Raw genomic sequence first — 22695 nt, 5'->3', positions numbered from 1 at the left:
CCCACCTTTTTTTGGTACAACATGCATAGGACTAACCCATTCACTGTCAAAAATAGGGTAAATAATTCTAGCAGCTAGTAATTTCAGGATTTCCTTTTTCACAACATCCTTCATTGTAAGATTCAATCTTCTTTGGTGTTCAATGGAAGGTTTACTATTTGGCTCTAAAAAAATCCTATGCTACAGACTATTGGACTAATTCCCTTTATATCATCAATTGTATAACCCAAAACTCTCCTATATTCTCTCAAAACTCTCAATAATTTTTCATTCTCAATATCAATCAAAGATGCATTAATTATAACAGGATATGTTCCATATGGTCCAAGAAAAGCATACCTGAGGTTGGAAGGAAGAGGTTTAAGATCTACCTTTGGGGCATCCTCTACCTTTAATGATGGTGGTTTAATCTCTAAAGTTTGCACTTCTTCAAGTTGAAAAATTGTGGCTTCAGGATGTGGTGGAGAGCTCTCCAAGTGTTGTGCAAAAGTAGCTATGTTGTGATTATCATCATCAATGCTCCCACCATGGACTAAGCAATTTTCAAGTGGGTCTTGTGGATAGCTTTTTCTGAAATGCTCTTGAACAATCTCATCAATAATGTCTACCCGCAAATAAGACTCAATTTCTTCATGTTTCCTTTTCATGGCTGGATTAATGTTGAATATCATTTGATCATCTCCCACTCTAAGTGTCAATTTCTCACCCTTTACATCAATTAATGCACCAGCTGTTGCCAAAAAGGGTCTTTCCAATAAGATAGGAACTTTTGTGTCTTCTTCCATATCTAAAATGACAAAGTCCACCGGAATGTAGAATTTCCCAACCTTGATAGGCACATTTTCTAGAATACCTTCTGGATACTTAATTGAATGGTCAGCCAATGAAAGATACATGTTTGTGGGCTTCAACTCTCCCATATTCAACTTCTTATATATTGAAAGTGGCATTAGGCTAACACTAGCTCCAAGGTCACATAAGGCATTTGCCACACAATTATCACCTATATGACAAGGAATGGAAAACACACCCGGATCTTTGAGTTTGGGAGGTAACTTCTTCTGAATTATAGCACTGCATTGCTCTCCCAAGTTGATGGTGTCATAATCTTCTAGCCTTCTCTTGTTGGTAAGAATCTCCTTCAAAAACTTGGCATAACTTGGCATTTGGGATAGTGCCTCAGTGAATGGCACATTGATATATAACTTCTTTAGCACTTCAAGGAATTTGCCAAATTATTTGTCTAGCTTATGCTTGATGAATCTTTGAGGGTAGGGAAGGGTGGGTTTGTAAGGTTCAGGTGGGATGTGTGGTTTCTCTCCCCCATTTTGCTCACTTTTGCTTTCTTCTTCTTTTTCTTTTTTTTTTTTTTGCTCTCAACTGAATTTTCTTCTTTTGTGCTCTCTTTTTCTTCTCTCTTGTTTTCACTCTCTTGACCAACTTTCTTACCACTTCTCAAGGTCACAACCTTACATTGTTCATGAGGGTTTTGTGGTTGGCTAGGTAGTTTGCCATAGGATTTGCTTCCCGATGAGCTTGCTTGTTGAGCCAATTGAGTCTCCAACATACGATTGTGAACTTGTAATTGATCCATGGTTTGTCTCATGTGTTGCATTTCTTCCTCCAATTTGCTATTCATCTTGCTTTGTTCAGCAAAAAATTTCTCCATAATGTTTTCCAAGGTTGGCTTCGGTTCATGAGGTGGAAGGGATTGTCGTGCTCTTGCTTGATATCTAGTTTGTGGCTGCATTGTGGGCTGAAATTGAGGCTGAAATTGAGGTCTATTCTGCTGCATATACTGCTGGTTATGAGCATAATTTGAGCTTTGACCTTGTTGAGCAAAAGTTGCTTGTGGTCTCCATGTTGAGTTGTTCACATTAAAGTAAGAATTTTCCATAGGTTTCTGTTGATAACCTCCTGCATAAGCAGCTTGTTCTTGCAAATAATCATCACTATAAGAAGAGTAATCAACTCCACAACTTTGAGTTCCATCTGTGTAGGCAACTTGTTGCATAGTTGTAGGAGTTGAGGTTGTTGCTTTTGTGCAAAAATCACTAAGAAGCTGAGTAAACTGATCAAATCTTGCATTCATGTAGCTAACTGAGTCAAGTTCATAAATCCCAGCCTTCTTTGGCTCAAGTGCTCTAGGATTTCCCCATAAATGGGTATTATGAGCAATCTTCTCTAATAGATCATAGCATTCTTCACTTGTCATTCTCATGAAATCTCCTCCTGCTTGTGAATCAATTGTGTTTCTTATGGCTGGAGTAACTCTAGTATAGAAATTCTGAATAATCATCCATTTGGGTATTTCGTGATGAGGACATTGCCTTTCAAGCTCCTTAAATCTCATCCAAGATTCATACAAAGTTTCAACATCCCTTGGCTTAAAAGCTACCATCACATTCCTCAAATGAGTGGTCTTCCCAGGTGGGAAAAATTGAGATAGAAAAGCTTGAGATAGCTGCTCCCAAGTAGCTATAGTAGCTTGTGGAAGTGAGTCATACCACTCCAATGCTGAATCTCGAAGAGAGAATGGAAATAAGGTGAGTCGAATCACTTCATCTGAAACTCCAGGCTGCCTTTGTGTACCACATATCATCAAAAATTACTTCAAATGAGAATGAGGATTTTCAAGGGGACTACCTCCAAATTGTGAATTCTGAACCATTTGAATGAGATCAGTCTTTAACTCAAATTGATTAGCTCCAATAATAGGTCTGTTATCTCTCACATCTTCACATCTAGGAAAAGCATAATCTAACATGGATCATCTCTGAGGATCATTTTGATTAACAACTTCATTTTGCCTGTTTTGCTTATTTCCTCCATTGTTTCCACCAATAGCTCTATTTTGATTCTCCATATTTTCAATTTTCTCCTCTTGGTTAAATCTTTATTGTTCTTCTTTTTCTACCTCCTTTCTTCTCTTGTATTCCTTTTTGTTGCCTCGATAGAATTTTTCAATTTTAGGGTTGAACAATAATTCAATATCACTTGTGCTTTTTGATCATCTCATAAACAAGAAAAATACCTGAAAAACACAAGGAACAATAGTGAAAATAAAAGAAAATGAAAATTCTAATTAGCTTAAAACAATTAAAATCCAACTTAAAAACAAACAATTCCCCAGCAACGGCGCCAAAAACTTGATGTGTGTCCGCAAGTGCACGGGTCACAATAGTATAGTTTTAAAAAGAATAATATCATTCCCACAGGGAATTGTGCTTAAATTGAAAATAAAAGGATAAGCTAATTAGAATTGTAAAATTTAAAGATATAAAATGAAATTTAAAATTTAAGATTGGTATTTGAGGAATTTAAGCTAAATTAAACAATTAACTAAATTAATTAAACTAGATTACCAAAATTTAAATTGAAATTGCTATTTATGAAATTTGGAGGAATTAAATCTAAATTCAATAAAAATTAAAGTGATTCTAGAGATAGGATTTTCCATATTGTTTGCATGTGGTTTATCCCCAATTTAGCCAAACACATGAGAATTGCAATTTTGAGGGAAATCAATTCTTAGTTCCTTGAAACCTTTTTCAAGCATTTCAAAGTTGGTATTCATTAAATCAAACCCTATTTTCACGGTATTTCAAACCTAACAAAAACCTAATTAAAGCTCTAATTGATTTTGGAAAGTCCCCTTAACCCTTTTAGCTTATCTCTAACACCAAGAAAACTAAGTTTATTGCAAGATTATCTATCCCAAACATTCACTTTTCAGTCCATCTGTCAAAGATTAAAGCTTAACTTAATGAGGGCCCATTCATCAAGCAAGGCAATAAGCTTACAAGCAATAAATCAAAATGCAACAAATCTCATTTAAATGACTAAATCAGTTCAAAATCACAATACAAAGCAACATTTACAAACCCATCTCTAGAATCTCAAATATCTACTCACAAATCATGGTTTCAAAACAAACCCAAGTGTAGAAATGAAGAAATAATGAAAAACTAAGCTAAGGAATAGAAAAACTCAGTAGAATGGTGAAGGATAAGCTGCTGGAGAGTGCAAAAAATGTCCTCTTCTGCTACTGCAAAATGGTTCCCGTGCTCCTCTTCCTTTCCTTCTTTCTTGCCAAAAATCTCTCTCCCTTTCTCCTTATGGAAAGAAATAGATAAAGGAGCTTTTATATGGTTAAGAGATCTGCCCTAGAATGGGTAAAAAGGTAGAAGATTCCAGAAAAAGTGAGGTATTAAATTAGAGGAACGAAAATGCCATGTCAGCCATTTTCAGTAAAAACGACATAAGCTGAATCAGTTGTGTCGCGGGTTGTGTCACAGGTTGTGAAACCTGCTGGCCGAGAAAAACTGCATATCTGACAATTGATACAACCTGCGACATAAGCTGAATCGGTTGTGTTGCGCGTTGTGTCACTTTCGGCCTCTTTAACTCAATTTCAAAATTTTTGCAATTTAACTCTAATTTCTTCCAAATGGCTGCTCTGATCAAAATACACCAAATTTCTCTAAATTTAACCTACAAAACAAATAAATTCCAAAAGTTAAACTAAGAAGTGTAAAATTGTAAAATTGACTAAATATATGCTAATATCTATAGTAATAGCTATGAACAAGGGTAAATTATGTGCAAAAATCATACCTAAATGATGATATAAAATGCATGCATCAAGGGAGAGAGAGAGAAAGAGTGGAGAAGAAGGTGGGTTGGTGGGGATTTGTCTCTTATGGCTATATATTTATATATTTATATGTGTACTTAATTTGTTTTAAATTTTCATAAGCTTTTCTTTTCATTTCTGCTTCTTTCTTTTCTAATTCAATTTATAAGGTTTTAATTCATACTAATTATTTTAATTCTCTAAATTTTTAAATTTGACATTTTGGTCAAAATTCACCTTTGGAGGTGAAATGACCAAAATGCCCTTAATAGTGCATATTGGGTTATTTTTATTATTTTTGTATCAATTTATAAATTCTCTAAATTTTAATTTATTTTTCTCTACATTGTTTCTATATTTTCTTAACATTTATTTCTTCAATTTATGCCTCCTCACTATAGTCTAGGTGTAGTTCCAGACATTTTGACTGTCCAAATAAACATTAGTCGTCGGAACATTAAAATGTACGGACTACCTATGGTGAGGGCGTTACAATAATATTCATATTCGATAATTGCATACACAAGAAAAACCATGAAGAAGATTTTATTATTGTATATTAAGAATGGTGTCCTTTGTCTTTTTTAAAAGATTCAATAAATATGCATGGGATGACAATATATACTAATATTGAAACTGCAAACATATTCAATATCAACTCGTAGACAATGAAACTACAACGGTTTTATTGTAACCATTGGTTGTAGAAGGTCTCATATAATCTCACCATAATTAAACCGTTGTATGTACAATGGCTGTACTGAATAAAAATTCCATAGACAATGGATTGGGATCGCCTATATTAAGGATAACACATAATGAAAATAACAAAAGTAAGAGGAATCCGTAAGAGCATATAGAAAATCTACCAGAATTTTCCTTATATCAAAATGCCATAAGAAAACACAATATATATCCGAACAACCATTTCATATGGTCTCAAGCCAACAATACACATCACAACATTCATCTGGAGTTTACCAGTTTATTTTATTAGCACCAATTCATTAACTCAAATTTAGGTGTGATGTACATATTTTATATAGGAATTTTAGGATCATTTTGCATCTATTTTGCCCATTAAATTTAGTATTTTATGATATTTTATTACTTAATTTAGTTAAATTTTTAATTTTAGTATTTCTATATTTGAGTTTTAGAATTTTCATGTTTTTTATAGGTTTTGAGGTGATTTGAAAATGAAAAGGTGCAATTGGACATGATTTAATATTATATAAAGACTTGGAGTGGTGAAGGAAGTGAAGAAAAATTGTTTGGAGTTGGGCCAAAATTTTCTTGAGAAGTCCCATGGGGCATATTGTTTCTCAAGTTCAACAAAGGGAACAATTTAAGCAGATAGCAATTTCCTTGAGAAGTCTCACGGAGCATGTTATTTCGCTGAGCACCAAAAGCATAAATGTTAATTTGGACAGTAATCTTCTTAAGAAGTCCCATGCCTCGTGTGACTTTTTAAGTCGCTTGAGTTTTCTTCATCTCTCAACTATCACCGGGTATGTTGAACACCAATGCTGGAATTCATATTTGACGCATTTTTAAGCTATATTGGACCACTTTTTAAACCTTAGTACCCATTGTCCCTTTTTGTCTTTTTCTCACTATTAGATTTTTTGGGCAAAAATCTGACACAAATAAATTCATGATTTTCTCTTTATTCCATAAGAAGAGAAAGAAAGTCCCTTTAAAAAGACAAATGGAAAAAATGCCATTTTGGAGAAAGATCCACCAATTCAAGTGATGTCCCAACTGATATTTCTCAGAGATTTGGATCCCCTTCTCATTTTTTTCTTTTATTTTATTTTCAGTCTATTTTCATGTCCATTTACTTTATTTCATCTTTTATTTTTGTAAAGACAACTAGGAGTGAGTAGATTTCTTAGATTTTAGAGTTGGGTGTAATGATTTGAGTTCTATTTTGTGGATTTGGACTGGTTTTAATAAGATTTTGAAATATATATAAGTTTTGATTCATATATTGTGTGCTTTTTTTACATGCCCATTATTGATACCCTTTGGATTTTGTTCATAATCTTGGATTGAAGCACCTAAAGGTGAAAATCTTTAATAGATAATTAAGATAATGAACTCAATCACCTAGTGTTAGAGATAAAAAAAAGTGGGTTAAGAGGAATTTTATAGTATATTAAAGTACTTAAAGGGTTTTGGGTAATTAAACATCGCATGAAAAATGGGGTTAATTTTCTTTAAAATACTCTTTAGTTTGCTTGAAAGTGAAATTAAAGAAAATTATAATCAACTTCCTTTAACTTGTATTTCCCCTATAATTGATTTTACCTATCCAAATTTTGGTAAAATTCACTTCTTAAACCCTAATTCTGGAATCACCTTTGCCATCAATTAATTAAAATTTTACTTACTCATTGTTAATTTAGTGACTTTGTAGCTTGTCTCATCTTTTATTTCTATATATTTCCATTAAATTGCTGCTTTTACATCCTTTAATTTAGTTGCACTTTATTGATAGCTCAAATAATCATAACAATTATAGTTTGGTAATCAAACATCAATTTCCTACTGGAACGATTTTTTTTTTACTACTTGAACAATCTATATACTTACAGAAATTACCAATCAAGGTGCCTAAATTTCTTTATTATCCCAAAATATTCAATCCCAACCAAATAACTCCAATTGATAATCCTCGCATTCCTTAATATACAATTACAGTGTACTCAACTTCATATATCTAATGTTACTTGTGTTATTGCCTTTGTAATGATATTCCTCTGTGTTCATATATCTGGTGGTCCAGTGGCCATTTGACATTAAGAAGCCGAGATTTGGTTGGGTCAAGTTTAAAGGTGGCAATTTGTGTTGTGTCATATTTAAATAGATCGTGTCTTATTTTGACACGAGACTATTATACTCAATCCGAACATGACATGATTATTAATAGTGTCATAAACTCTCAATCCGAATACAATCCATTTATTTACCAAGTCACACAACACAATCTATGTAACTCATTTAATAAATAAGTCACTTAAACAAGTCAGATGATATGACTCATATAACTTATTTAGTGACCCATTTATCAAACAAGTCATTTAAATAGGCTGTTTAATGACCCATATAACATGTTTACTTAAAAAAATTGAAAAGGTTGCAAGGGAGGGGATAGGACTTGAACCTAAGTCTATCTAATGCTCATATAATTAATAATCAACTGCACTACACTTCAACTTTATATGTGATCTTCTTCATATATATATATATATATATATATATATATATATAATATTGTATAAATTAAATAAAAATAAATAATAATTAATGATGTCAATAATTTATTTATTAGTATATTCATACGTAAATATTATTTTTAATCAATACTAAATTTTTATTAAATTTTTTTCCTTTATTTTATTCTTAAAACAAATAAAATTTTGTATTCAAATATTAACAATCTTCAAAAGAAATTTAGAATCACTATGTAATTTTATTTTATTTTCTTAATCTTATATAATCTATTCATATAAATTGAGTAGTTATAATGAAATTAATTATAATGTTTTGAGTCTAATTTTTTCCTTGTAGTTCAATATATATATATCAATTTCTTTTAATATTAAGTATTTCATAAAAATAACAAGAAAATATAAATTATAAGATATTGAAAGTTAAATTATATTTTTAATTATAAATAAAAGGGGTTATAACATATTTTAATAGATCAAAATAAAATCTCAATTAAATAAACTGGTTGTTATGTGTCTTATTGAATTAAGTGAGTCAATCTGATTAAACCTTTATTTTTAGCATGTCATAAATAAATTGACTCGTTTATTTTACAAACCTATTTATGTTTGTTAGAAGAAAGAATACAAGTAATGAAGGAAAGGATTGTGCATTTGTCTGTGTCTTATTTACAGAGATATTACATCTATTTATACATGAGAATATGAGCTAATTTAGACAAGAATAATAATTGCTGTAATTATGCTACATAAATCTCTTATAATCATGCTAATTGCTGTAATTATGCTAACACCCCCCCCCCCCTCAAACTCAAGGTGGTAACAGGTGCCAATTTGAGTTTGCTTAAGAGATCCTGAAAGAGAGCTGGAGGATGCGTTTTGGTGAATATATTAGCAGTTTGGCTGATAAAGGAGACAGGAATCAAACATTTGGTGCCATGAGCAACATGATGACATACAAAATGACAATCAATTTCGATGTTTTTGGTACGCTCATGAAATACATCGTTATGAGAAATCTGTATGGCACTTCTATTATCGCAATGAAGCATTGTGACAGAAGAATGAGTGACACCCAAATCAGACACCCAAATCAGTTAATAACCACCGTAACCAAAGTAATTTAGATGTAGCATCAGCAAGAGCACGATATTCAGATTCTGTGCTAGAACGTGCAATAACAGTTTGCTTTTTGCTATGCCAAGAGATAAGAGAATTACCCAAGAAGAAACAATAACCAGTTGTAGAGCGACGATCTGTCAGATCACCAGCCCAATCAGCATCAGAGTAGCCAGATAATACTAGGGAGGAGGTAGCAGAAAAGTGCAAACCATGAAAAAGAGTGCCTTTGATATAACGAAGGATTCGAAATACTGCAGAGAAATGAGTTGAGCGAGGAGCAGACATAAACTGGCTGACCAGATGAACAGCATATGAAATATCAGGTCGAGTAACTGTGAGATAAATAAGACTCCCGACAAGCTGTCGATATAAAGTAGGATCATCAAAAGGAGTGCCATCAAGAGGTGTAAGTTTGCAATTGAGCTCCAATGGGGTTGATATTATTTTGCTATCAGTGATGCCTGCTCGAGAAAGTAAGTCGGATGGATACTTGGCTTGAGATAGATAATAGCCATCGGAATTTTGAGAAACTTCAAGACCTAAAAAATAGCTGAGAGAACCTAGGTCTTTCATTTCAAAATGCTGATTGAGATAATGTTGTAACTCAAAAATACCAGATGAATCATCTCCTGTTATTATCATATCATCAACATAAAGCAACAGAAGAACAATACCATTGTTAGTTCGGCGAGTGAATAATGCAGAATCATGTGGACTAGAGGGAAAACTAAGTTGAGCAAGAGTGGAACTAAATTTGGCAAACCAGGCCCTGGGAGCTTGTTTTAATCCATATAAGGCTAGCCGAAGTTTGCAAACCTTATGAGGAGAATGATAACCAGGAGGAGGATGCATATAAACCTCTTCTGTTAAATCACCATCAATAAAAGCATTTTTGATATCCATCTAGAAAAGTTTCTATTTACGAACTCTAGCAATAGCTAAGAGACTGCGAATAGATGTTAATCTGGCCACTGGAGCAAAAGTTTTTTCATAGTCGATACCATACTCTTGGGTGTACCCTTTGGCTACTAAGCGAGTTTTGTAGTGTTCAATAGTTCCATCAGAACGGGTCTTGATTTTGTAAATCCATTTGCAACCAATAGGGATCTTGTTTGGTGGAAGATCAACTAAATCCCAAGTATGAGTTTTCTCTAAAGCCTGAAGTTCGTCAGTCATAGCTTGCTGCCAAAGAGGGTCAGTACTTGCCTCACGATAGGAATGAGGCCCATGAAGGGTCGCAATAGTAGAGTAACAGTGAAAATCAGAAAGATAATGAGGAGTTTCTCTTACATAGGTAGAACGACGAAGAGTAGTGCTAAGAGGAGATGCAGGCGCAGGTACTGGATCAACAACTGGTGCAGATTCAACAGGGACAGGTGTAGTTAGGCTAATACTGAGCACATCACAATCACCTGGATCAGGACTTGAAAATAGCTCTTTGGAGGAGTCAGTGGAAAATAAAGAGTCAGTATTGACAGAGTGATGAAATTTGGAAAGAGAAGAGAACATAGTATTGTCCCAAAAGGTAACATGTCAAGAGATGCGTAACTTATTAGAAACAGGATCCCAACAACGATACCCTTTGTGTTCAATGCCATAACCAAGAAAACAACATAGACAAGCATGGGGTTCTAATTTGGTATGTTCATGAGGTTGTAAAAGAACAAAAGAAACACATCCAAAAGGTTTAAGGATGGAATAATCAGGAGGTTGTCCAAACAACTTTTCAAAAGGAGATAAATTATGAAGAACCAAGGTAGCAAGACGGTTAATAATATAAACAGCATGAAGAACTACTTCTCCCCAAAATTTTTCTGGATATGAGGCAGAAAGAAGAAGACTACGTACATAATCAAGAATATGGCAATGCTTGCGTTCGGCTCGCCCATTCTGTTGACAGGTGTGAGGACAAGAACGTTGAACAACTATGCCTTGTTGACTAAGAAACTGAAGTAAAGAAGAATCCCGATATTCCATGGCATTGTCTGTTCGGAGAATTTTAATGTCACAAGAGAACTGAGTTTTAATCATTTTTGCAAATGTGATGTAAATTTGTGATAATTCAGATCGATGTTTCAAAAAATACATCCAAGTAAACCGAGAATAATCATCAATTAATATCACAAAATAACGAAAAACATTTATTGAAGAAATTGGAGAAGGACCCCAAATGTCAGAATGAATTAAACCAAAAGGAGTGTCTGAAGTAGTATTATTATGAGAAAAAGATAATGCAAGTTGTTTTGCAAGCTGACAATTTAAACAATTAAATGACTCAAACTTAGTAGATCCTAATAATCCACGAGAAATTAAAGGTTGAATTTTACTGGCAGAAGCATGACCAAGACGAAGATGCCATTGGTGAATGGAGGAATTAGGGATTGTAGCTGCAGACACAAATCTCTGAGGAAGATGTAAAGATGCAAGCTCAAATAATCGACCCACTCTGCGACCCTCCCCAAGAATCTATCCCATTTGTGGATCCTGTACCTAGACACTATAGGGAGAAAAAATAACATTTAGTCCTTTTTCACACAACTGACCAACAGAAATAAGATTGAGTGCCAAATTAGGGATATAATAGGTGTCAGGGAGATGAAGATTTGAGGTAGACACATGATCAGTATGTGTGATGTTCATTGTAGTACCATTTGCAGTATGGATTGGTGGTGAGGAAGATACAAGTTTTGCAGAAGACAAGAATTTAAGATTAGTGGTCATTTGATTACAACATGCAGAATAAAAATTACCCGGAGTGGCAGACATGGTAGCAGGAGAATTAGAAGAGATAACCTATTTGAATAGTGCATCAAGATCACTCATGTGATGGCAGTAGAACCCTCAGTAGCAGCAACAACAGTGACAGAGGAAGATCCAGGCTTTGAGACATTCTTGAATTTAGAATGCCCTCCTTTTGGTCGTGGAGGACGTGTGGGACAATGTTCAAGAATATGATCATAACCATAACAATATCCGCATTCTATAGTAGGACAATATGCAAAAGCATGACCAATTTGATTACAATTCTTACAGAGTTGATTGTCAGATTTCTGATGTGAGGATCGAGTAGTTGCAAGAGCAGTTTCAAATTGAGGAGTTTTATCCAAACTGAGATGAGTCTCTTCAAAAATAATCTCTTGAATAGCAGTATCCAATGATGGGAGTGGATTTCGATGTAGTAGGGACGCTCGAACGGCCTCATATTCTGATTAAAGAGCCATTAGAACTTGAATGAGATGAAGATGATCTTCACTGATTTTGGCCTGAGATATTTGATTCCAAATGGGTTGGACCTGGGCAAGAAAATCATTCACAGATTGACCTGCTTCTTGTTTCAGATTATGAAGAGTAGTCCACAATTGATAATAGTGGGCAAGTCCAATGGTCTGATATCGATTAGCCAAAAAATCTCAGTTTTTTTTTTACAGAGTCATAATTAGCAAATTGGATGTGGATGGACGAGACAGAGGTATTGCGAAACCAGGTGATGATCTGACGATTTTTACTATCCCAATCCTCAAGACAGTCAGCAAATTTTGCATCAGTTTCATCGTTCTCTCTTGTCGGCGTAGTGATATCTTCGGTAACAATACACCAAAGCTTGCGACCTATCAAAAAACTTTTCATTCCTTGAACCCAAAGATTATAGTTGGAACCAGTCAGAACTGTTGCAATAGGTTTTGAAATATCAGATTTCTCCATTGGTAACAAGATGAGGAGAAAAAAAATGTTATAATAATAGGAATGAAAGAATGAATCAGAACATGTTGTAGAGAGAGAAGAGAGACTCCAGAAACTTGAAATAAAAGCTTTACGGCTCTGATATCATGTTAGAAGAAAGAATACAAGTAATAAAGGAAAGGATTGTGTATTTGTCTGTGTCTTATTTACAGAAATATTACATCTATTTATACATGAGAATATGAGCTAATTTAGACAAGAATAATAATTGTTGTAATTATGCTACACAAATCTCCTATAATCATGATAATTGCTGTAATTATGCTTCACAAATCTCCTATAATCATGCTAATTGTTGTAATTATGCTAACAACGTTAAATCTAAACTCGTTTAACTATGTATCGAGTCGTATTGTGTAATTGATTTGTGTCTAAAATTGCCAACTCTAGTCAGGTTTGCAGGTTTGAAGTTCTGCATGATTCCGGTGCTTACGAGCTTGACAGAGAGAGGAGGAGGTGTAGGCAGTGAGTCATGGTAGCTTCGAAGATTGTGACTGCATTGAGGAGAAGAAGAAGTAGAAGGAAAAGGGTGCAACGGAAATAAAATTGAAAATTTATATTCTAGAATAGGTAAAAAAAAAAATCTAATTAAAATTTTTAATATACAAAAATTCAAAACATTGCAATATTTATATTTTTATATCAACAAAAATTAAATTAAAATAAACAAACATCCCTGAAGGAGAATAAATTGATTGTTCTATGGAAGATAAGAAGGGATGACAATTACAATGACAGAACCCTACTCAAAAAGTAGTTAAGATATGGAGATAGTTTAGGAGTCGTGTAGAAAGAATTTCAAGTACTGATTTTATTGATTTACCTAAATGAATTGTTCTTACTTAGATTCGATATATCTTGCTTATAAATATGTGAGACCTTTGAATATATATGTAAGGTTAGATAATAATTTTTTAATATTAATGTCATTAATTATTTTATTAATTAAATAACACTTCTTTCTATTAAAAAAATTAATGGAATTAATCTTGCATTATTATTATTATTATTATTATTATTATTATTATTATTATTATTATTATTATTATTATTAGAGATTTAAACTTGAAATTTTATCTAATTAAATTGAGAAAAAAAACGCTTATCAGTTATCACGGGAATATATATTTTTAATGTATTTTTATAATATTAACGAATATAATTGGTAGCAAACGATTTAAAAATAAAAAGTAATAGGAAAATTGTGATTTAATTGTAAAGTCTTTTGCATATCTGTTAGGTACACGAAAAGAGCAATATAAAAACAAAATACTGTTACCAAACATCCCTTATTCAGTGGCTACAAATCCTCTACATCTGGTATTCTAAAACAAAAGATTTACAAAGAATAATTGATTAATATTTAGCCTAAACAATAGCCAGTAAATACCCTGTTACTGCTCTAATATTAACAACATACATTTAGGAATATATATATATATATATATATATATATATATATATATATATATATATATATATATATATATATATATATATATATTCTAATGAAAATAAAAAGTATTTCCTTTAATCTATTTTTATTTATTGCATTTGGATTTTTTTTTAATCTAAAATTATCTATTATATTTAGAAAATAAAAAAGTATTAATTATTTTTTTTCCTTATTTTATCTTTTATTTTTATTAAAATATAATAAATATTTATATCTAAGTAATTTAGTGAAATAAAGGTAATTTAGTTGATTATTAATATATTTTTATAAAAATTAAAATATTTAATTTTTTTAAATTATTATGTAAAAAATAAAAATGGATAAAATTAATAAAAGAGTGGCAGATCCCAAACCGGTAGACAAAAGTTCAACAGACAGTAAATGTGAAAATCAAGCAATTAATTGTTTTGTTCCATTCCAAACTAACAATGATGGAGTCCTTTCTTTAATATATGGTATAGCATTTGTATTAAATTAATTGAAACCAAAATTAATTCCGCAAAGTTCTCAGAGTATATTCTATTCCAATACTTCTATTATAAGTTTTCATTCCCAATTAAGACACTGGCACATGCTTGCATTGAACTCTGTATTAACTTAAAATTTGGGATTAGTAGTGCTCATCATGTATATCCTGAATTACTTCTCCATTTATGTGACATGAAATTAATTTTATTTAAAATTACAAGTGTAGAGGCCAACGCAAGAATTTTGAGAAATTTATATTGAAAAATACAATTTCCAGGTCTGATGATGAACTGGTCTATGAAGAAAACAGAAATTTAATCTCTTATTTTATATTTTTTTTAACAAGCATTTCCTAACCCAGATAAATCCAAGTTTGTTTTGAGTTTATGCTGCATGAACTGTCCACTACATAATAATCTTGCATTAACTATTCTTTCAATGACTATTTTATATATGTGTGTGTTCTCTGTACCTTGCAAACCATGACTACCTAGCTAGTTCTTTCTTTAAGCTCAAACACATGCTTGCTTTCAACTGAAGTTTGATAATAACTCTATCCTCTATGATATATTTTATGTATATCTTGCTGTAACTAAGTGATATATATAGATAGGTTGGCAGCGTCTATCGCAACTCTTGTATAACCTTGAATATATTGAATTGCAACACAAGAATACAGCTGATGTTGACCTCTGCATATCATGTTTACAGGCAATACCTTGGTTTGCATTAGGGGTGGCAATTCGGGTTGATAGATCATATTTGTATCATGTAAACACACAATATGAATACGATTAAGATCGACACGAACATGACATGATTAATAAATCGCGTCAAAATTTAAATACGAATACGACTCTTCTATTATAAGGATTATACGACACAACACGATTCATATTAAATTGTATTAGGTGTATTTAACACGACACGATTCATTTAACACAAAATGACCCATTTAACATAATTTGACACGACTTAACCCATTTAATACGCTATATAAGTTATAAGTCATAGTGGGTCATGGGTCAACACATAACACGAATATTAAACCATGTCGTAAACGTATCAAGTCGGGTTAGCATTTAACCCTTGACACAACACGATTATATCCGTGTCATAAATGAATCGACACGAATTCAACACGAATACGAATAAACCTAACCCAAACTCTAAATTTAGTACCGTGTTCATATCATGTTCATAAGTCGTGTCTAAAATTACCACCCTAGTTTGCATATATAATGTATGTGGTGGGTGACGAGTTTTTTACTCAAAAAAATTTATTTGAAATTAAAGCTTGATGGATACGAACCAATCCCACAGACACATAAATTAAGAAATGAAATAGAAATTTAAGAAATGATATCATATCCTTTTAAAAATTGGAATTTTAATTTTTATATTTGAAATGAATAAATTTAATTTTTTTTAATTAAAAGAAAATTATTAAAAAAATTAAATATAATTATATGATAATTAATTCAATTAAATTTTTTTCTTATAAATATTTATTTTTCAAATGAAACCTTTAAAATTAGTCATTTTATCATTTGCGTTCAATTACTATATAAATAATACATTAGTCTTCATTTTATGTGGGATTTATTATTATTACATATTTTTTAAAATATGTATAAAATAATAATAAATCGAATATAAATAAATATTTTTCAATAATTCTATTTCAAATTATATATATATGACCATCATTGAATAAAAATGGTCTAGAACAGGCTGGCCTTTTAAACTTATATATTTAATTTGGAATTATTTTTATCTATACGTGGTAGGCACGTATATAAAACATAGAGGACTGGCCATTAGTCAGCTCTTTAATTAATTTTGACCGAATGGATTAGCCAACTAATTAAAATTTAATAAAACAATCATTGTTTTATATCAATGGCATTATCAGAAGCTTAGCATCAGCTATATAAATGCTGGTAATTCGTGCTTCCATACTTCAGGCCTAAACACAGCTTGAGCACATCATCAATACTTTTAAAGTTATCTCCATACTCTCTATTAAACAATGGCTATTCAAAAGCTTCTTTCACTTCTCTTTTCTCAACTGGTTCTCTTCCTCCTGTTTCTAGACCTAACTAATTCGCAAGGATTACAAGTTGGGGTACAGGTTGGGATAGGCTTAAATACTCCTCAAGGGTTGCAACTCGGTTTCTATCGCCAGACATGCCCAAATGCAGAGAGTACTATCCATGATATGGTTCAACAATTCATTTCCAGTGATCGAACACTTGCTGCTCCTTTACTAAGACTGCATTTTCATGATTGTTTCGTTAGGGTACGTTCCATGTTCCTTAATTATAAATGTATTGATAAGTTCATTAATCATTTGTTAAATTAAGCCATAGTTAATGCAGATTCTTAGTCTGAGAACAACTCTGATTATTGCATGCATGTCACAGGGATGTGATGGTTCTGTGCTATTAAATTCTACAAGCACCAATCAAGCTGAGAAAGATGCGGTCCCCAACCAGACGTTAAGAGGTTTCAATGTGATTGACGCTATAAAATCTGCAGTAGAAAAGGAATGTCCTGGTGTGGTTTCTTGTGCTGATATTGTGGCCTTGGCAGCTCGAGATTCAGTTGCGATGGTGTATATAAATTCATCAAAAACTTATACCCTTCATCATATAATTAATATATACATGCCTAATGATTGATCAATCATTTTCCTTTCAGGTTGGTGGACCATCTTGGGTTGTTGCCACTGGACGTAGAGATGGAACGGTCTCTCGTGCTTCAGAGGCTTTAGCACAGATACCGTCTCCTTTCGCCAATATAAACCAACTAAAGCAAAACTTTAGTGCAAAGGGCTTAAGCGTGAAGGACCTAGTGGTTCTATCAGGTAACTAGAAAAAGTAGAAATCTTGTGTTTTAATAAAATATTTTTTTATTATTGTAATTATGAAAAAAGTTATAAACAAATATAATTTTATTATATATAATCCCAACTCCTTTTTATTTGCAGGAGCACACACCATTGGAATTGGACATTGCTTTGTAATCATTAACCGCCTGTACAATTTCACTGGGAAAGGCGACACAGACCCCTCGTTGGACCCAGCATACGCAGCTCAGTTGAAGACGATATGTAAGCCTGGAGACAACACCACTGTTGTGGCGATGGACCCTGGAAGCTCCACGTTATTCGATGCCGATTACTACAATGTTGTAGCTACAAGAAGAGGGCTGTTCCAATCTGATGCAGCTCTGCTCAATGATATCCAAACAAGAGTTTATGTCACACTTCAGTCTTCAACAAATGGAATCACTTTCGCACAAGATTTTGCTCAGTCAATGGTGAAACTAGGCAACATTGGAGTCCTCACCGGCAGCCAAGGTGAAATCAGGAAACAGTGTGCGGTGGTAAACTAATATTTTTTTGATCATATATATATATAACTACATAGAGTTGTGTTAGTGTGATGTTCTTAATTTTTATTGATTTTCTGCATTTTTTTGCAACATCGGTTGCACAGCACAATTTGTAATTTTGGGTGGTGCCTTGATCATTGTTCCCTTTATATTGTCCACAATTAGAAGGTTGTTTTGTAGGATTTTTCTTCTCTGTACGGTCCACCATGTATTAAAGACATAAGAGATATGGTGGGACTCACCAATTAAATGTATGAATCTCACATATGTATTGAATCCATGAAAAATAAGGTTTAGGTAAGAATTTCCCTTTTGTACTGGGGAGTTTGTTGTTTTGGTCAAAAGTTTATTCACATAAACGTTATGCTTAATAGACCTATTGATAAAGGTTGTGTTGAGAATAAATCCTAGGCGAAATTTATGCATTTGCTGTGCTAAATCAATTTCTTTTGTTCACTTTCCTTAGTGCCAAACACTATTTGTTTTTTTTTTTTTAAACTAGTGATAAAAGTACAAGATTTATTATTACAAACCGATCAAAATCATAATATATTTGCTAATGCAAAAATAAATAAAAAATCAATCAAATCATATACATGAAATATAACTTCTCTTGAAAATCTCTAGTACTGATATAATCAATTATTTTCTCAAAATTTTCTCCTCCTCGTTAGAGAATGCTAAAACTCATCTAACAGCCTACTCTCCCCTTTGAATGATGGAAAGTCAAGGATAAATACTTGCACGCTATTAGGATGTGCAATCAATCCATTTCGTTTTATACAGAATCAAATTAAAAAAAAAAAAAAAATAAATCATTAAGAAGTTGAGATAACCATTAAAAAAACTATGTACTTTTCAAAATTTTATAATTTTATTCATACTATAAAAATTACCAATTAAACTCTTAACTTTTTAACTCTTATCAATACTACCTTATCGTTAGCAAAACATAATAGAGATGCCACGTTAAATGCCATAGAGACGCCACATCATGCCATGGTAAAATAAATTTGAGAGGAATTAAATAGCTTAGGGTTTAATTGATCATTTTTATAATATGAAGTAGAATTGCAAAACTTTCAAAAGCACAAGATTTTTTTAGCAAATTTTCCAATCTATTTTAAATTATATAAAATTTAAAATTACTTTAAAATTTGACAAATAATTAACTATTCGATTTGGATTAATTTCATTGACCTAAAAATGCTTCAACAGAAAAAATATGATAAAATAGTGGTGAAAGAAATGAGAATGGAAAGAGAGGTACCTAAAATAACATGAAAGAAAGTAATATAAAAAAAAAATTATAACCTTTAAGAGGGCGCGCGCGCGCGTGTATATATAATTGCATAAGGAAAAAATGATTCATATAGCAACTTTAACTAATTTTAGAGACCTAAGTGTTATTATTGTTGTATATATTTTAATTAATTATACATAACTTCTATAGTAAATATTTATGAAAAAATTATTTTTTCAGTCTTCATATTATGCTAGGGATAGTAACATATAAAATACTAGTGAAAAATTATCCTTTTTAAACGCAATTAGTATTTTAAATACTCGAATGATTAATTTCAAATCTGATTATATTACCTAAATAATATTCTAATTCATTTAAATTTATATATTTTGATTAATAATCTACATAAAATATATTATAATTAATAATTTATATTTTAAAATTTAATTATTTTAGAAGAAATTGCCAAAAAAAACTGTACTTTCAATTTTTTTTTTTGCAATTATACCTTATCCTAATTAAAATGCCAATTAAACCCTATACTTTTTAACTTTTACCAATTACACTTTTGCCAAAAATCTTATCTTGTGTTTTTGATGAAATATGAACATTTATGTTTATTAATTTTATTAAAAATAACTTTGAAGTTTGAAATTATTTTATTAACATTTTGTTACATATTATACATGATTTTTTTTTATTATGAATTGATGCATGCATTTAATATCATCATTTAGGTGTAATTTTTGCACATAATTTACCCTTATTCATAGTTATTACTATAGATATTAGCACATATTTAGTCAACTTTACAATTTTCACACTTCTTAGTTTAATTTCTGGAATTTATTTGTTTTGTAGGTTAAATTTGGAGAAATTTGATGTATTTTGATCAGAGTAGCCATTTGGAGGAGATTAGAGTTGAATTGCAAAAATTTTTTTAAGTTGAGTAAAAAATGGCCGAGAGCGACACAACCTGCAGCACAACCGATTTAGCTCATGTCGCAGGTTGTGTCGAATCGTCAGATATTCAGGCAGATTGTTACACAACCTGCAGCACAACCGAACTAGCTTATGTCGCAGGTTGTGTTGATCGTCAGATATTCAGGCCGAGAGCTACACAACCCGCGACATAACCGATCCAGCTTATGTCATTTTTACTGGAAATGGCTGACGTGGCATTTCCGTTACTCTGACTTTTTACCTCACTATCTCTGGAACCTTCCCCCTTTTTACCCATTCTAGGGCAGACCCTTAACCCATATAAAACCTCCTTTATCATTTTCTTTCGATAAGGAGCAAGGGAGGCATTTTTGGCAAGAAAAGAAAGAGAGAAGAAGGGAGCACGGGATTCATTTTTTCAGCAGCAGCAGGAGCTCGTTCTGCACTTTTCTGCAGCAGCTTCATCTGCATTTTTCTGGGTTTTTCTATTCCTTAACTTAGATTTCCATTATTTCTTCATTTAAGCACTTGGGTTTGTTTAGAAATTATGATTAGTGAGTAGCTGTTTGAGATTCTAGAGATGGGTTTGTAAAAATTGCTTTGTATTGTGGTTTTGAACTGATTTAGCCATTTAAATGAGGTTTGTTACATTTTGATTTATTGCTTGTGTGCTTATTGCCTTGCTTGATGAATGGGCCCTCATTAAGTTAAGCTTTAATCCTTAATAGATGGACTGAAAAGTGAATATTAGGGATAGATAATCTTACAATAAACTTTATTTTCTTGGTGTTAGAGATAAGCTAAGAGGATTAAGGGGAACTTTCCAAAATCAATTAGAGCATTAATTGGGTTTTTGTTAGGTTTGAAATACCGTGAAAACAGGGTTTGATTTAATGAAAACTAACTTTGAGATGCTTGAAAAAGGTTTCAAAAATTTAAGAATTGATTTCCCTCAAAATTGCAATTCTCATGTGTTTGGCTAAATTAGGGATAAACCACATACAAACAATATGGAAAACCCAATCTCTAGAATCACTTTAATTTTTTTTATTGAATTTAGATTTAATTCCTACAAAATTTATAAATAGCAATTTCAATTTAAATCTTGGTAATCTAGCTCAATTAATTTAGTTAATTGTTTGATTTAGCTTAAATTCCTCAAATACCAATTTTAATTCCAAATTTTATTTTACATCTTTAAATTTTGTCATTCTAATTAGCTTATACTTTTATTTCCAATTTAAGCACAATTCCCTGTGGGATCGATATCATTTTTTTAAAACTATACTACTGTGACCCGTGCACTTGCGGATTATACAACTACCAAGTTTTTGGTGCCGTTGCCGGGGAATTATTTGTTTTAAGTTGGATTTTAATTGTTTTAAGCTAATTAGAATTTTTATTTTCTTTCATTTTCACTACTACTCCTTGTGTTTTTCAGGTACTTTCCTTGTTTATGAGACGATCGAAAAGCACAAGTGATACCGAATTGTTGTTCAATCCTAAAATTGAAAAATTCTGTCGAGCCAACAAAAAGGAATACAAGAGAAGAAAGGAAGCAGAAAAAGAAGAACAACAAAGATTTGAGCAAGAGGAGACAATTGAAAATATGGAGAATCAAAATAGAGCTATTGGTGGAAACAATGGAGGAAATGAGCAAAATAGACAAAATGAAGTTGTTAATCAAAATGATCCTCAAAGAAGATCCATGTTAGATTATGCTTTTCCTAGATGTGCAGATGTGAGAGATAATAGACCTATCATTGGAGCTAATCAATTTGAGTTAAAGACTGGTCTCATTCAAATGGTTCAGAATTCACAATTTGGAGGTAGTCCACTTGAAAATCCTCATTCTCATTTGAAGAAATTTTTGATGATATGTGGCACACAAAGGCAGCCTGGAGTTTCAGATGAAGTTATTCGGCTCACCTTATTTCCATTCTCTCTTCGAGATTCAGCATTGGAGTGGTATGACTCACTTCCACAAGCTACTATAGCTACTTGGGAGCAGCTATCTCAAGCTTTTCTATCTCAATTTTTCCCACCTGGGAAGACCACTCATTTGAGGAATTTGATGGTAGCTTTTAAGCCAAGGGATGATGAAACTTTGTATGAATCTTGGATGAGATTTAAGGAGCTTGAAAGGCAATGTCCTCATCATGAAATACCAAAATGGATGATTGTTCAGAATTTCTACACCAGAGTTACTCCAGCCATAAGAAACATAATTGATTCACAAGCAGGAGGAGATTTCATGAGAATGACAAGTGAAGAATGCTATGATCTATTAGAGAAGATTGCTCATAATACCCATTTGTGGGGAAATCCTAGAGCACTTGAGCCAAAGAAGGCTGGGATTTATGAACTTGACTCAGTTAAATACATGAATGCAAGATTTGACCAGTTGACTCAGCTTCTTAGTGATTTTTGCACAAAGGCAACAACCTCA

At 32.2% G+C, this 22695-nt stretch overlaps 1 protein-coding gene and 2 non-coding genes across 3 annotated transcripts; 2 read left to right on the top strand and 1 right to left on the bottom strand.

The window, feature by feature from the left end:
* The first annotated feature begins 2309 nt into the window (after positions 1 to 2309).
* Positions 2310 to 2415, top strand: LOC131181895 (small nucleolar RNA R71). The gene has a single exon (XR_009150369.1). It is a non-coding gene; the product is annotated as a small nucleolar RNA R71 (small nucleolar RNA).
* Positions 2416 to 16643: 14228 nt separating this feature from the next.
* LOC110658823 (peroxidase 1-like) lies at positions 16644 to 18058 on the top strand. Its single transcript, XM_021816578.2, has 4 exons — positions 16644 to 16961; positions 17086 to 17274; positions 17363 to 17528; positions 17652 to 18058. The coding sequence occupies exons 1-4, from the start codon at positions 16692 to 16694 to the stop codon at positions 18056 to 18058; spliced, it is 1032 nt and encodes a 343-aa protein (XP_021672270.2). The 5' UTR covers positions 16644 to 16691.
* A 4247-nt stretch (positions 18059 to 22305) lies between these two features.
* Positions 22306 to 22412, bottom strand: LOC131181854 (small nucleolar RNA R71). Its single transcript, XR_009150329.1, has one exon. It is a non-coding gene; the product is annotated as a small nucleolar RNA R71 (small nucleolar RNA).
* Positions 22413 to 22695: the final 283 nt, after the last annotated feature.

Source organism: Hevea brasiliensis, chromosome 7, assembly GCF_030052815.1.
Source record: "Hevea brasiliensis isolate MT/VB/25A 57/8 chromosome 7, ASM3005281v1, whole genome shotgun sequence".
Lineage (NCBI taxonomy): Eukaryota > Viridiplantae > Streptophyta > Magnoliopsida > Malpighiales > Euphorbiaceae > Hevea > Hevea brasiliensis.
This window is presented reverse-complemented; position numbering and strand designations above follow the sequence as displayed.